Raw genomic sequence first — 15,718 nt, 5'->3', positions numbered from 1 at the left:
ACTCGCGAGCTCGATTATATTTATATATATTAATATATATACATATTATTTTTTTATTTTAATAGTAAAATTATATATATATTCCTAATATTTTATTATTTTATTTATTTTTTTAAAATAAAATAATTAATTTTTTAAACTCGGACTTGATATTTTGATCTCATCAAACTCGATCACGAATTTGAGTTTCATAAACTTAAATTGAAACTCGTCTCGACTAGGTCAAAATTTAACTTGACTCAAACTCGTTTACATTTCTCAACCTAACCAGGTCAGACAGCTTCTTCACTGCTCCCTAGTCCCTGCATAACTTTCTATCCAGTCATATCACAAAACGCAGCATTTACAATGCAAGGTGGAAAGTTGTCCCACTATGTAACTCTATCCTCCACAAATAAAGATATCTTAGCCAGTAAGTGGGCTGAAGTATTTCCTGTCCTACAGACATGTGCAATCCGACATTCTTCGAATTCATCTCTAAGTTTCTAACTTTGTCTACCACATGCCCTATTATTGAGAGATCCACTTCTTTGCTATTAAGCTGGTATAACTGAACAGCAGTCGACAAAAATTAGGTCTCAAAGTTTTCATTTTCTGCAAAATTTTTGCTGTGGGATCAAAGTGCAATCAAGTTTTTTCCAGGTGAGGTATATTTGCGCCGTAGGATTATATGCAATCAAGTTCCTTTTAGGTGAGGTATATTGGCTTCCTTGATTAATTTCCTCCTGTTGTTTCTGATGTGATTCATAGGTTTTCCTTTTTACCTATGAGATACGCTTGCTTGGCCATATATTTACAATTTTTTTGAATGGTTTGCATTTGTAGGTCGAAGGTCAACACGATTCATACAGTCAAGTTGTTAATCCTGTCTTAATATGCAATTCTTCGAGTTCAGTTTTTTCAGAGCTTTGGTTATCACTTATCATGCTGATAAGTTTGTTGATATTTGTTGCCTATGGTTGAAGGACGAAGCTGTGGTAAATTGGTAGTCAAAACACTACTCACCTTTTATCTGGCAAACTCCGTTTACTTGAAACCCCCAAAATCAACACTTCAGTATTAATTAGGGTAAATTACATTTTACCCTCCTGCAATTAGTACTTTCCATATAAACCTCTTACCATTTCAAAAACTATACGTAACTCCATCATGATTTGGATTAAAATGTTAAAATGATCGAATTTGCATTCTGTAACATACTAAAATATCAAAAATACCCCTATGTTAATATGAAAACTATTTGTTAACCAGAGGGATGTTATGTATAGATTTTGAAAACAAAAGGTAGTTATGTGGAAAACATTAAACCATAAGGGACTAAAATGTCATGCACACTATGTTTACATATTTTGATCATTTCAAACATTTTTATTTCTAAATGGGGTAATCTCAACATTTTAGTTGATAGGGGTGTAAACGAACCTAATTAAGTTGAAAACCATAATGTTCAAGTTCGTTTGATTAGTTTAACAAGTTTGAAATTTTGTTCAAACTTAGCTTGTTTTTTCCCAAATCGAGTTTGAACGAGTTTTTTTTATTGAGTTTGAATGTTATTGAGCATAAAATGCAGTTCAAATTTGGCTTAACTAGTTGGTTAACCAAACTCGAACGAGTTCTTACCAAGCGACCTCGATTCGAACATTGAGTAGGTTAGTTCATTGTTTAGCCCTATGAGTTGGTTCCCTTACAGAGTACCATTTCTGTCGCTTTGAAACTTTAGTCCAAACATGAGGGTTTATACATAGCCTTGGAAACTATAAGAAGGTTACATGGAAAAGTATTAAATCACAGAGGGTAAAGTATAATTTGCCCTACTAATTATACTGCAGAATGCAACTGGTATCTAGTATATTTTTGCCATATTTTGGAAGATGCATACGAATAAGCGTCCTTTTACGACTAGAAGTGTGCCATTCATTTAAATTTTGGATCACCTCTCTAGGGGGTGTTATTAGCCAAATCAAGACCAAATATTGAGGTACTAGAACTCAAGATCAAAGAAAATTAATTTGAGGTTGAGTCCGAGCTCAAGTTCGATGAATATAACGTGTTCATGCTTGAGTTTAACTCAAGAAAATTATGAGGACAAGCTGAAACTCGAAATTGAGCTTGCTCGACAAAATATACATAAAAACTATATAAGCTAAATAAGGAAATTATATGGAGATCCAATTCAATTCATATAGCAACTCAAATGACTCGAACTCAATTTGAATTCGATTTTGACTGAACTCAAGCATGGATATAGATCCATAAGAGCTCGAACGAAGGTACATTCAAGATCATTTGGTGATTTTGGATTGTGCAAGTGATGAGCATAGCATAAGGAGACTAAGCAACTCAATGAGTTTTTCTGTTTACAAAATTACAAATTAACAATGGTAACATACAGCACGCTAACTAGGCATCTTGGAGAAGGGAATGAGGATGAAAGGATGGATCACCTGGGCAATGGGTTTAAAAGAGCTTAACCATGGCGTGAATCTTTTCCTCAAGACAATGTAGTTGAGCGTGCTTATTCATCAATTAATTCCCTGCATATTTCCCATCCCCAAACTCAGATTCTGCATTTCTTTTCTTTACCAGAATGCTGCCAACCTTTGATCCAAGAGATACTGAAGCTGGTTCGAGGATTTTGGAGGATATAACCAGCAATGCTGGTCATATACAAGAACAGGTCCTGGAGGAGATTTTAACTAAAAATGCAAGCACTGATTACTTGAAAGGTTTTCTTAATGGTCAATCTGATAAGGGACTATTCAAGAATAAAGTTCCTGTGGTAGATTATGAAGATATCAAGATTTACATCGATCGAATTGCACTGGATGGAGAGCCATCTCGGATTTTAACTAATGAATCCATTACTGAGCTACTCAAAAGGTAAAGCAGTTTTTTTTTTTTTTGTTTCGTTCTAATTAGATGAAAGGAAACTCCTGAATGGAGTGAGATCAATAATGCTGAAGCACGAGTCATTTCTGTTCTTTTTCATGAATTTCTTGTTTTTCTTAACTGAAATCATTAACTTCGTTGGCAGCTCGGGCACTTCAGGTGGGAAGCAAAAGTGGATTCCAAAAACTTCTGAAGAGGGAGAGCGCAGGGCCTTTTTTTCTTGTCTCTGTGATACTGTTTTAAACAGGTAAAGTCTAATGCAATGAATATACAGTTGTTATTTCTTCAGTAGAATTATAAGAGTCAAACAAAAATTGCTAAACGTATAGCTTTGAACTAAGGTACTTCCAGGGCTTGAACGATGGGAAAGCGCTGTTATTTGTCCTTATCAACCCGGATATCGCCACTCCTGGTGGCTTACTTTTAAGAACAGCCTCAGAAAGCGAGATAAAGAACAGAAAAGACAGATTTCCTCAGTTTATATTGTGTGAAGATACCAATCAGAGCTTGTATAGTCAATTACTTTGTGGCCTTGTGCAGTGAGATGCGATAGTAAGCGTTGGTACATTTTTCGCCTCGGGTTTGCTAAGGATAATCAAATTTTTCGAGGAACATTGGCAAGAAATGTCTTCCAACATAAGAACTGGACAAATGAGTGATTGGATCACTGACCCTAACTGCAAAAGGGCTGTCTCCTTGATTTTGAGCAAACAAATGCCGGATTTGGCTGATTCAATTGATCTTGTATGCCAAGAGAAGTCTTGGGAAGGGATAATTAAGAAGATCTGGCCAAGGACCAAGTATGTCATGGCCATTATAACAGGGTCCATGGCACAATATATCCCTGCGCTTGAGTTCTATATGGGTGGGTTACCTGTAGTTTCACCACTTTATGGTTCTTCAGAGGCGTTGTTTGGGATTAACATGAAACCTTTGTGCAGTCCATATGATGTCTCTTATACTTTTATACCAAACATGGCCTACTATGAGTTCTTACCAATTGACAATCATCAAGATCCAAACTGCACCAACAGGAAAGATGCTCATTTGAAAGATCACATCGTGGATCTTGCTAATGTTAAGGTTGGCCAGCATTATGAACTTCTTGTCACGACCTTTACAGGTGAGATCACTGTACTTTTGAATTGACCCTAACTGACTGTGGTGTACCACAGATATGAACTATAATTCTCTTAGTCTGTCCCATGAAAAAGTATTCGATAAAACACAGAAGTGCATCTTGAAGGTGTCTACTGGTCTCCATTTTAAACCCTTTATCATGTTCTAAAATGGATAGTAGTTCCATTAATTTCTACTTAACAATTGCCTTGGACATCTAATGTGCACTACTTGTTCGGATGTTCAAATTTGTCGAATATAGGTTTATTACATTCTGTTTTTCGGTACATTTATTATCCTGATACACACATCCAATGATGATTAGACAGTTTAAATGCTTAAACGCTCTAATGTCTAGAATATTGATGGAAGAATACATTTTCAGGTTTGTACAGGTACAGAATGGGGGATATTGTCCTGGTGACAGGTTTTCACAATTCCACTCCCCAATTCAAATTTGGACAAAGGACAAATGTGGTATTGAGTATTCACACAGATAAAACAACTGAACAAGACCTCCAGAAAGCAATTGCAACAGCAATTCAGATCCTTGAACCACTTGGCTTCTTTCTTTTGGATTACAGTAGCTATGCTGATACATCTTCTATTCCTGGTCACTATGTACTCTTTTGGGAGCTTCAACTCAGATCAAATGATGATATACCTGAACTTGATCAGGTTAAAATGGAAAAATGCTGTAGTCTAGTGGAACAATCTCTGGACCAGGAATATAAGATGCTGAAGAATCAGAGCATCAGTACCATTGGTCCTTTGGAAATTAGAGTTGTGAAACAAGGAACATTCAACGTCCTCATGGACTTTTATCTTTCTCAAGGAACTTCTTTAAACCAGTACAAGACACCTAAGAACATAAAGTCTGAGAAAGCCATTGAAATTCTGGACTCCAGAGTAGTGGGAAAATTTTACAGCAGAGAAGTGCCTAATCAAGACTCGTAGCCTGTGGTCTTCAAGAATCTTTTTGCATATTTCATCCTAGGCGTTCATATACCTTGTCTTGCAATGTCGAAATTTAAAAGTACTTCACCATTGTATGGATGCATTTGTGTTCTACTATTTTTCAGTTTGTTTGTGAAGCTTGGTGGATGAGGACAGTATCTGAAACTATTGTACTCATCAAATTGAGGGCAATGCTATTCTAGTTGCAAAAGATGTTATTCTCCTCTCATGGAGTTTCCTAGTGAGAGTTTATTCTCTCTTAAGGATTTTTAGTGATGTTTTCTCCTCTCATAGAGATTTCTAATTACAGCTTTTGTAGTTTTTTCTATTTTTTGTATTAGATCTAAGTTTTCTCATATTTGGTTGTCGAATCTAAAATCTTTTATATCTGCCTCATTAGATCTCACTTTAACATCTAAATTTGAATTAGTTAATTAGTATATCTGGGAGAAAAGAAGCAACACAGTTGGAAGCATGCATAAATGATATTGGGGCAATAAGTGTTTTATCTTTTGATATTATTGGAGTTTCACAGTGTAATATTCTATTAATTTTTTAGATTTGTAATATCAAGTATTTGTTTTTCAGATCTATTTGTATTTGTGTATGATTGATGTAATTTGTGCTATTAGTATGGATTTAATGTTATGATGATGTTTTATATAAAAAAAAAAAAAAAAAGTTGGTCAAATGTAATTCAATAATTATGAATATTAGGAACCCAAATTTGGAAGAATGGCTAGATTGGAGCTTAAAACAATAATATGACATTGTAGAGATAGAAGACGCAGATTGCAAGTGTTTGATTCAAGAACTTTTTTTATTATGCCTGGTATGCTGGGAACCTATGTTACTGCAACTAAGATAAAATCAATGCTCAAGCAGTGACAGCCCAAGCCGATTTCGGTCAAGAATCTCTCGCCAAGTATTGTGGAGCGGTACAGAAGGAGCTGAAGTCTATCAATTGGAGTAAGCCCAAATTGGATGGGTGAAACTAAATGTTGATGGAGGATCAAGCAACGGTTTAGGACAAGCAAGAGCAGGAGTACTAATTAGAGATGAAGGGGGTTACTGGTTGAATGGGTTCGGTGTCAGGTTGGGAACTACAAATAACATGGTAGTAGAACTATGGGCCATCATTTATGGGTTGAGTATGGCAAGGGATATTTGTTGCAGAAATATGATCATTGAATTAGACTAAAACGTGAGTTTGGAGCGGAAATGGGGCAGGGAGCTGAATGACAAGGCACCTGAGGAAATCCCACACTACACTCTAATTTAGCATATAAACAGTTGGCTAGCGAAACAATGGAAGTGGGAATTGAAGCATGAATGGCACGAGCGTAACAAGTGCACGGATTATTTAGCAAAACTAATATTCCATTTAATAATTCAATTGAGCACTTAAGTTTAATGAATTCAGATCGTAATATATTCAGATGCATTTGATAATCAAAAATAGAATATTTGAATTAATTAAGTAGTACTAAATTTTCTAACCAAAATATCACATAATGTCAAATACACCCAAATGTATCATATTTAATATTTAACAATTTAATTACTTAATGAATTCGGATTTCAGATTTCAGTTTTCAAATTTCAGTTTTATTAGACACATCCTAAGACTTAAATTCTTTGACGCACCTCCAGAAGAGTTTAGAAAATTATTGAATTTAGATGTCATGGACTTAACTATACTCGGATTGGATGCTATATAATGTAATAGATTGGGACCACAACCGTCCATAGGATATGAAAAAAAAAGTGTGGTGTTTCAATAAGCATATTAACCTTGAATAGTGAGGCAATCAGTTAATTAGGATATAACAAACTAATTATGCCTATGATCCGAAGCTAATAAGTACTGGTAAATTATAAAGGAAATGAAAATTTCAGATTTGCATTGGGTAAGCTTTGGAACTCTAGTACATCTCAAAATTACCCAATACCCAAATCTTGAAAAGAAAAAATCAAAGAAAACTACTAAAAGGCGCACGGCATCATGCTTATCGTTTGATAAAATCCCACAACAAATATTAGTACATGAGAAAAAATAAATTCTAAGAGACTGTCTCTAGCAACTGGACCAAAGCCCGATGGTTAACTTTTCTTTTTCCTGCTCGATCAAGTTACTTTTCAGTAGAGGTGGCAATTTGTCCCAAGTTCCAATAAGCTATCCATACCCAAAAGGACTTTGGGTGGAATGGGTATTATAATTTGATATTGAGTTTAAAATGGAATATATCCTAATTGTACCCATTAATTGATGGAAAATGTTGGGAAATACTTGGGTACCCATTGAGCCCAAATATCTCCCCACCCATATTTGGCACCTCTTCATGATATCAATGAGGAGCCTGTTTGTCCTAGGCCTTTTGTTTTCGATTTTGAGCAGCCATCCTTCACTGAAGAGAACATCAAGGAGTTCATTTGGCGGAAATCTGTAAAATTTAATCCGGATCCTACTCATTGAGAATGGAATTAATGGTGTATAAACAAGTACTTTGACACGACTTCCACTTAATACTTTTTATTGTATCTAGAGTGAAACCCCTTATTAGAATCATGAAATAAAACAATGGAAATGTTGAGGTTAACAAAATTTCTACATAGTAGATCTCAATAGATTTTTCTTCTGTCATTTTCTTTGTATTTTAAATGTTCCAATATTGCACAAAGAAATTGAAGCAGCGTTCACATAGGCTTAACTTACATCTAGGAATGCCAATTTCTCTTTGGGTGATCAAAAAGAAGAATCCCTTCTTTTTTTTCTTTTTTTTTTCTTTTCCGGAGACGATAAACCTAATCTATCCTATACTAAGAGGAAGGGGGCGGGCCTAAGAAGGCCCAAGGATAAGTCGGAGGGACTGAACCACCACCGGACCAGACAGGTGCACAGCACACCCGCCTGAATTTTTTGGAGACAAGCCACTGAAATGTGGTATTTTTGGTGGGAGGCAAGGTTCGATTTTTTGGTGGGACCAAAGAGGTGGTGGCCACTGAGCCAAAGGCCCAGTGGTTAAGAAGGATCCCTTCTTGCTGTGAGCTTGTCTTGTAATTTTCTGTTCAATTGCATAACTTTAATCAAATGTTTTATGTTATCGAGTATCAAGGCTGCTGAGTAGTTGTCCTAAGAACTTGCATAGTTCGTGATTTTGCAGGTCTGAGGCTTGCTACAATTTGACGTTGTAAAAGCACTGTACTATTTCCTCTATTTTGTTGAGACATTTTAACATTTCCTGATAAGGGAGAAGATATGTTCATTTTTATGAAAATGTTACGTCTTTTTAAAATAACTGTTGATCGTTCTAGAGTGTAAAATGAATTCATGAAAATATAAATTCAAAATAAGACTAAAAGAAATTTAATAAATAAAAAATATTAAAGTTATTTTAAAAAATAAAAAATGAATTAAAGGAAAAAAATATGTAGAAAATAGATTTGGGTATTGGGCGGGATCAATTTAAACCCATCCCAAAGTGATCCCGCCCAAATTAGTCCCAAAATACATATGGGTAAGATTGATCCCGAACCCATATGACTTGGTTCCATTTCAAACCCAAGCAAATCACGCCCATCTCGCCCATTTTGCCACCTCTACTTTTCAACATCCTATTGCTAAAAAGCTGTTAATATGTTGCTTAGCCGGACAAGGGGCACAAACGGTTGCAGGTGCAACCGTTTCTGCCGGTTGTATTCATTTTTCACTGTGCGTAATTTTCATTGCACACGGTGTAACTTTCTTTGCACACGACGTAATTTTACAACACTTTTTTGTGGGCCCCACACATGGCTTGAAAATCGAGTTACAAGACGTGATTTGAGTCGCACAAAATTTTTTGGCCAAATCATGGCCGTCAATTGCTAGGAACGGTTCCTGACAACCATTCCTGGCCCCATTTCCTGCTTAGCCATATTCTGACAACCATTCCTGGCCCATTTCCTGCTTAGCCATATGGATACAGTTCTTGATCCTATTGTCGTTTACACTAATGATGACGAGATTTTAATATTTTATGTTTACACTGTCGAATGGTTTGCATCTGCAGATTGAAAGTCAAAATGGATACTCGTCTTTATTTTTCGTTCCTTCATGCAACAATTCATGTACCATTCCTACTATATATTACTCCCTAGCTAGAGGATAAGGGGAAGCTAATGGAACTTGTGTATGGGATAAGAGGAACTTGCAAAATCTCTCTCAAATCTCTCTTGGTAGCCCACTAACTAAAGGCAAAGGCAAGTTGATTACGTGTCTAATCACGTGAACATTAAACTATAAAACAGTCTTGATTCCCTTAATTGTTGATGGCTACTTCATCTCTACTATACAGGCATCTCAAAAAAAGAAAGCTTCTTCTTCTGCTGTTCCTGTCTTTATTTTTAATTTTCTTCGAAGGTGTAGACACCAAATTTTTGTCAAATTTTGTGTTTTTTTCGAATATTTTCTATTTGATGAGCAATTTATTTTCTTGCATTTTTAAGTATGTTTTTGTCTCATTTTTGCAGATTAAAAAAAAAAGAGAGAGAGAGAGAGAAGCCATGATTTGAAAAAAAAAAAACAACTAAACCCATTTGACAAAATCCCTTGGTTCTCTCCTGATTCTCGGGGGACTGACAAAAAAGGGGGAACGGCGCTTTGGGGCTCAAAATATGTACTCTTTCGGCTCTGCCAACACTCAACATTTTGCAGAGGAGAAAACAGACAAAAAAAGCTACTTTGGCTACAAAAATTTCCTCACTCGGCTCTCTCTGAAAAATGGGACAGGCCAACTCACACAAAAACACTCCACTCTTCCTCCCCCAAAAAGACATCCCTCGGCTCTCTCTAGTTTCAGGAGACCAAAAAGACAAGCCACAAAAAGAAAAAAAAAGCACTCCAATCCCTCTCGACTCACTTGGCAGAGGCAGAAAAAAAGAAACGCACGAGAGAGGAGGAAGGGAAGCTCTCGGAATTTTGCAGCCTGACCCCTCACTCTCCCTCTCTCGGACTTGGGCGGAGGAAACAAACAGAACAGAAAAAAAAAATCTTCCCCAACTCCTCTCGATTCCATCTCAACCTCACATACACCTACATTGAGGTATTTTTTTTAGTTTTTGTCTAGCACATTAAATCAATGCTTCATTGTTTAGTTTTCTCTCATTTCTGCTGGCTGCCTCGTATTGTTGTTGTTGCATTGCTGAAATTTGGGAAATGGCATGAACTAGATGAAGGAAAAGGAAATGATGTCTGTGAATGCATATTAATTGTTTGAAAAAATGCCAAAAAAAGATTTTTAGGGACTGTTTTGCCTTAATGTAGTCTTTTGTTATTGTTTTCTGGTTAGTTAAAATCATAGTTGTATTATAGAGGTTATAAGGAGTATTGTAATATATTTTTTATGATTTTTGGTGAAAGATTTGGGTGTTTTAAAAAATAAAAACTGGACTGTATTTTGACTTTTTGGCCACTTTCAGATCATCTTTTGTAAAAACTAACTCCGGAAATGGAACCTACGCGAAAAATCGAGTGAGGGGATATATTTTGAGGATTTTTGGTAACCGGAGAGGTCACCGGCGGTAGCGGTCGGCGGCGGCGGCGCCACCGGCGACCACCATGGCCGCCAGCTGAAGCTTCAGCTCGCCTGGGAAGAAGAAGAGACGGAACGAACGGGGAAGAAAGAAAAGAAAGAAGAAGAAGAAAAAAAAAAAAAAGGAAAGAAAAGAAAAGAAAGAAAACGGTTTGGGCTAATGTTTTTTCTTCGGTTGGGCCAGGAGTTAGTTTTGGTTGGGTTTTGGAAATGGGCTTTGGTTTATTTTTTCTTTTGGGTTTCGGATGGGCTAAGAGGCTGGAGCCCATGCATTTCTGGGTCGGGTTTGAGTGATAAAATGACGGGCTGGCCTGCTCGTTTCTATGGATTTTCTGTTGGGCTTAGGTAGTTTTCGGCCCAAAGAAATAAATAATGGCCCAATGGCCTTTTTCTCCCCAATCAGAAATCAAATTTTGCACTTTAGCCCCTGATCTCTGGAGTAGTTCACTTCGGCCCAGAATATTTTAAATTCCTTTCACTTAGGTACTTAATTTAATTGCACTTTGGTCCTTGAATTTTATCTTTCATTTAATTTTGACCCTTAAACTTTGGAAAAATATAACTTCTGTCCCTAAAAGTTTTCAATCTTTGCAATTCAGTCCCTGATGAATTTTGACTCTCTTTATTATGATTGTTTCTTTTCTTTAATAACTAATTATGTTATTTTTGAACATATTCAACTTGCAATTTTTAGATGTTCTTAAATTTCTTTGCGTTTGACATGTTAATGTGAATTTAGTATTTTAACATTATTATTATTTTCAATTAAAGTGGTGCCATGATTCTTTTGTTCATTGTGAGTATAAATAGGACAATTTGACTCCATTTAGTCACCACTTCAAACGGGAGGTACCCCTATTTTATTATTTCAATGTCAATTACGTGCTCTTATGTGCTCCTATTTGTTCCTATGTGTTTATATATTTTTATATGCTTTATTTACTTGATTTAAATATTCATTCAAATTTTCTTATATATGTTTTAGTTAATTTTTATAATGATTCAAGAGGCATTTAAATACCTCAAAAATGTAATAGATAGGATAATTAGATTTGTTTTATTATATTTTTCCCTTCTAGATTGTAGTTAGGCGCCCCCGATGTAATAGATAGGTTGCGTGTTTATGTGGCTTATGTGTTATGTGTTTTGTCCGCTTTTCTTAGGATTTTGGCATCTAGATATTATGTTTACGTGTTATGTGCTACGTGCTCTTATGTGTTTATTTGTTTTAATTTATGTTTTATTTGTTTCGCTATGAATTGTTAATGCATGACGTCACCACACTAGTCCAACGCTAGTTGTGGTTTCTCCCTCCGCTTACTTGCTAGTCCAACGCTAGCAAGGATTTTTAGAAATGGGCTAGTCCAACGCTAGACCCTTTAGGTCATCTTGCGCTAGATTCATCATTGTATGCTATTCACCACATTTTCATGCATATTTTCATTTTTAGGATCTTTTCTCATTTGCATGATATTCCCTATTTTATTATCCCCTACCCGCTATAGGTGCTAATCATGTCATTTAGAATTGCATCCCATTTAAGCTAGTTCATTTGCTTGTTCATGTTAGGATAATTATTTTTCAAACATGGGAAATGGGTGATTATAACTTTCTAGTTTAAATACCCTATTAATCCATGTATAAGAAAATTATGTCACGAATTTTTTTGCCTCCCGTACCCTTTATGTTGCATTCCCTTTTTCTTTGATCACTTATATATATGTATATAATTTAATTTCTTTTCTTTTATTTTCTTTTCTTTTTCATCATTTGCATCCTTGTGACACCTTCGAGGATTTATTTTGACCTTCGCAATTAATGCGATTGGTTCAATTAAACCCTTGAATGAACATGTTGTCCCTTGCGATATTTTTTAGATTTGCATTCATATAGAAAACATCCAAATGTGATAAATTAAGGGTTAGATTAGGAAAATTTTGACTAAACCTCGCAACTAGCTTAGACTAGGTTGAAAGGGTGCCTTAGATTTGAGTTAATCGAATCTTTGCCTTCCCTTTCTTCAACCGTGACTCCCGAATCCATTTTCTCTTGTTTTCAAAGACCTGGAGTTGTCAAAAAGGGTTTTATTTTGTTTTACTTTATTTTTTGGGTGACTTGGTACACCAAAACTCCATACCAAGTGGCGACTCCTGTTTTTTTTTAAAAACCCTTTTAGACTAAATTTTGGACCCAAATTGTCGCATTCTTTTTAAGTCCCATTCTAGGTCCCTTTTAACTTGTTTAAAAATAAAATCATATCTTTTATAAACCTCACACTTTATTTTTCTTTTCCATCGCGAAAAATGGGGCGCGACAACTTGGCGACTCCACTGGGGACGTTAGAGAGTCCAAGCACTTGGTTTAGTCGTCTTTTCTCTCTTTAACCCTTATATTTATCATATTTGGATGTTTTAGGTTGCATTTTTCTTTTTTAGGATGTTTTGCATTTCACACTCGTAATTGTTCCTCGTCTTACGTGTATGTGATGAATGATTTATTTATTTACTTTTGTTTCGCGCTTTGCATTTGGGGGGTGGGGAATATTACCCTAGAGCCTCGCATTGGTTCTCGATCCTTCCCCTCCAAACCAAGCACTAGCATACGTGCATACGTTTTATCTTTTGTCCCTCATTTATTTTTCTTTTAGTGGCTTGTCACGCCACTCTTCCCTGTTAGGATTAGGCGACCCACTTGGACGTGTGATCGCGACACGACGTGTGCGTAGCATGATCCGAGGGGTCACTCAATCTTCCATTTTAAGCTTTGGGTTGATGACCTTTAGCTTTTAGTCGAAGATTGAGGATTTTTGATAGATTCACTTGGACATGTGGCCGTGGCACGACGTGCGCGTAGCAATGTCTGGGGAATCGCTCGAGCCACCGACAAAGAACCTCGGGGTTGATGACCTTTGGTTTCCAAGTCTGAAGGCTCGGGGACCTAAAACCTATCGAGTCTAGATGCATTAGTGAGCCGATACCTCATGCATCCATGATAGTTTACCTAAGGTAGAATCTGTCTTACCCTATTAGTGACACTATTCACGAGGGGAGGGATCCAACCCCTCTTTTCCTTTTATTGCTTTCTCTCTTTGTATTGTTTTGCTACAATGTGTTGTGTATTTGTCTGATTGAACTAACTTTTCTTGGTTTTTGTCTCCATTGCATTCATAAGCCCTAGAAAATAAGAGTCCTGGCATGGTACTCTCTAAGAGCCTACCCTATGTGATATGACACGTTTAAATTCAATGTTTCGCATTTACAGCATGAATACATTTCATTTTAGGCTCACCCCGGCATACAAAAGGGGATTCTTTTAGGTCATGTTTCATTTGTATAATGCATATTTAGTCGCTTTGATAAATTGGCATCATGCATTAACCCTAGAGGGAATGCCGTTTAGGGAATCCCATTTTAGGAATATAATAACCTTGTTGTCCCTGGGTAACTAACCCTCTGTGGGATATTCATGTTTAAATCCTTGTAAAACTGGAGAAGTGAGGCCTGTAGGTAAGGTATTTAATCTACATTACATGCTTTAGATGGACAGGCCTCAACAAATCAGTCAGCTGTTAACAGTTCCAATGGAGGTTCGAAGATGGCCAGGGCTTCTTTCATTTAGTGAGATCAATCAGGTCGCCTCCTACCTTGGACCAATTGGGGATTTCAAAGACATTGAGTCAGATGGATATTTGGTAGAAGCTTTAATTCAATTGTGGGATCCCGATGGTTCAACATTTCGGATAGGAAGCAAGGAGTTGACTCCGACCATTGAAGAGGTAGCCGGTCTTCTGAATTTGTCAGTAAAGGGTACAGCAGTGATATTTCCGATTGCTTCTGGCAAGGTTGAATTCTGTCATTTTACTGGACTAAAAGAGTCTGTAGTGCGAGGATCAGATCAGAGCATAGATGTAAAATTTTTGTTTGACAGATTCGCAATGAAAGACGGGTTTGATAAGTATTCGAAGGATTTTTCATTTACATCTAAGGTAACATGGGAATGTAAGAGGCCGCTGGTGTATGGACTTGTGATGGCGGGGATTTATTTGTTTCCTAGAAAAGATAAGAAAATTGGTTTCAAAATCACTAAACTCCTGTCTGACTTGTTTTTTGGAATTAAGGATCGACAAGCCTCTATAGTACCGATTGTGTTAGCTGACATTTTTGTTGCGTGCACCAACTGCCAAAGGGGGTCAAAGTTCTTTTATGGATCAAATCGAATTTTGCATATATGGGCCATGGAACATTTTCGAAGACAGTTGCCTGCTCTTGATGGTCTACCATTGATTGGGTATAATTGGATCTCTACCCATCATAAGAGAGTTGACCAAAGTAATTTGCCAAGAAGTGCATCGGAATGGCTGGACTTTTTGAGGGTATTGTCAGATCAAAAGATTAGATGGGTACTAGACTGGACCGACTGTTTTAACCCTGTTCTGCGCGCCAAGTCATCAGATTTGATACCGTTATTGGGAACTCAAGGCATCATGGCATACACTCCGAAAAGGTTTCTCAGACAGTTAGGACGCATTCAAGGAGTACCACTCACACCTGACTTGACCGATTTCACCATCAGTTTTGGCAAGGGGATCTGTCCAGACAAAATTCCGATGAAAGTATCAATTGTCGAAGCTTGGGAAACACTGTCCGATGATGAGGATATCGCTTATGTTCCGCAACTTAAACAAATGGCTTTGGTTACCCCTCAATACGAGGAGTGGCTCAGAGAATCTGGTGCTGGGCGACCATTGATGGAACAGTCCGAGGAAGTCAAGAAACTAATGGCAATCATTGAGGCGAAAGACACAGAAAATGCACAATTAAGACAATCTGTGAAAGTGAATAAGGGTCTAGCAGAGAAGAATAAAAGACTGTGTGAAGAAATGCAAGAAAGACACCAGGAATTGAAGAGAAAGTGTGGCAGGTTGTATGATCAAACTGAACGCATGCAGAATCCTTATTCCAGAGAGCCAAAAGATGCTGTGATAGATAGATTGAAAAAGTTTAATGATCTTGTACGAAATCAACTTCGAGAAATGATGTAGATGATGTATGATATTTTGAAATCCATCAATGAAATGATCCTTATCTGTTGCAAAGTTATTTTTCGAAACACAGGTTTGATAAACAGGTCTCACTTCGAAGGTGTTGCATCATGTTAGGCCTACCCTTGGCAGAAAAGGG

The 15,718-nt window shown here is 36.8% G+C and overlaps 1 protein-coding gene and 1 pseudogene across 1 annotated transcript; both read left to right on the top strand.

Annotated features, from left to right (window-relative positions):
- The first annotated feature begins 256 nt into the window (after window positions 1–256).
- On the top strand, window positions 257–5,293 carry LOC113714636 (indole-3-acetic acid-amido synthetase GH3.17-like; annotated as a pseudogene).
- A 4,236-nt stretch (window positions 5,294–9,529) lies between these two features.
- On the top strand, window positions 9,530–15,637 carry LOC140016266 (serine/threonine-protein phosphatase 7 long form homolog). Its single transcript, XM_072069780.1, has 2 exons — window positions 9,530–10,049; window positions 14,077–15,637. The coding sequence occupies exon 2, from the start codon at window positions 14,077–14,079 to the stop codon at window positions 15,577–15,579; it is 1,503 nt and encodes a 500-aa protein (XP_071925881.1). The 5' UTR covers window positions 9,530–10,049; the 3' UTR covers window positions 15,580–15,637.
- Window positions 15,638–15,718: the final 81 nt, after the last annotated feature.

This window comes from Coffea arabica, chromosome 10c (assembly GCF_036785885.1).
Source record: "Coffea arabica cultivar ET-39 chromosome 10c, Coffea Arabica ET-39 HiFi, whole genome shotgun sequence".
Classification (NCBI taxonomy): domain Eukaryota; kingdom Viridiplantae; phylum Streptophyta; class Magnoliopsida; order Gentianales; family Rubiaceae; genus Coffea; species Coffea arabica.
The sequence above is the reverse complement of the archived record's forward strand: the minus strand, read 5'-3'. Positions and strand labels throughout refer to the sequence as shown.

Coding starts and splice junctions, on each gene's coding strand:
- LOC140016266 (XM_072069780.1), top strand. CDS start 14,077: ATGGACAGGCCTCAACAAATCAGTCAGCTGTTAACAGTTCCAATGGAG.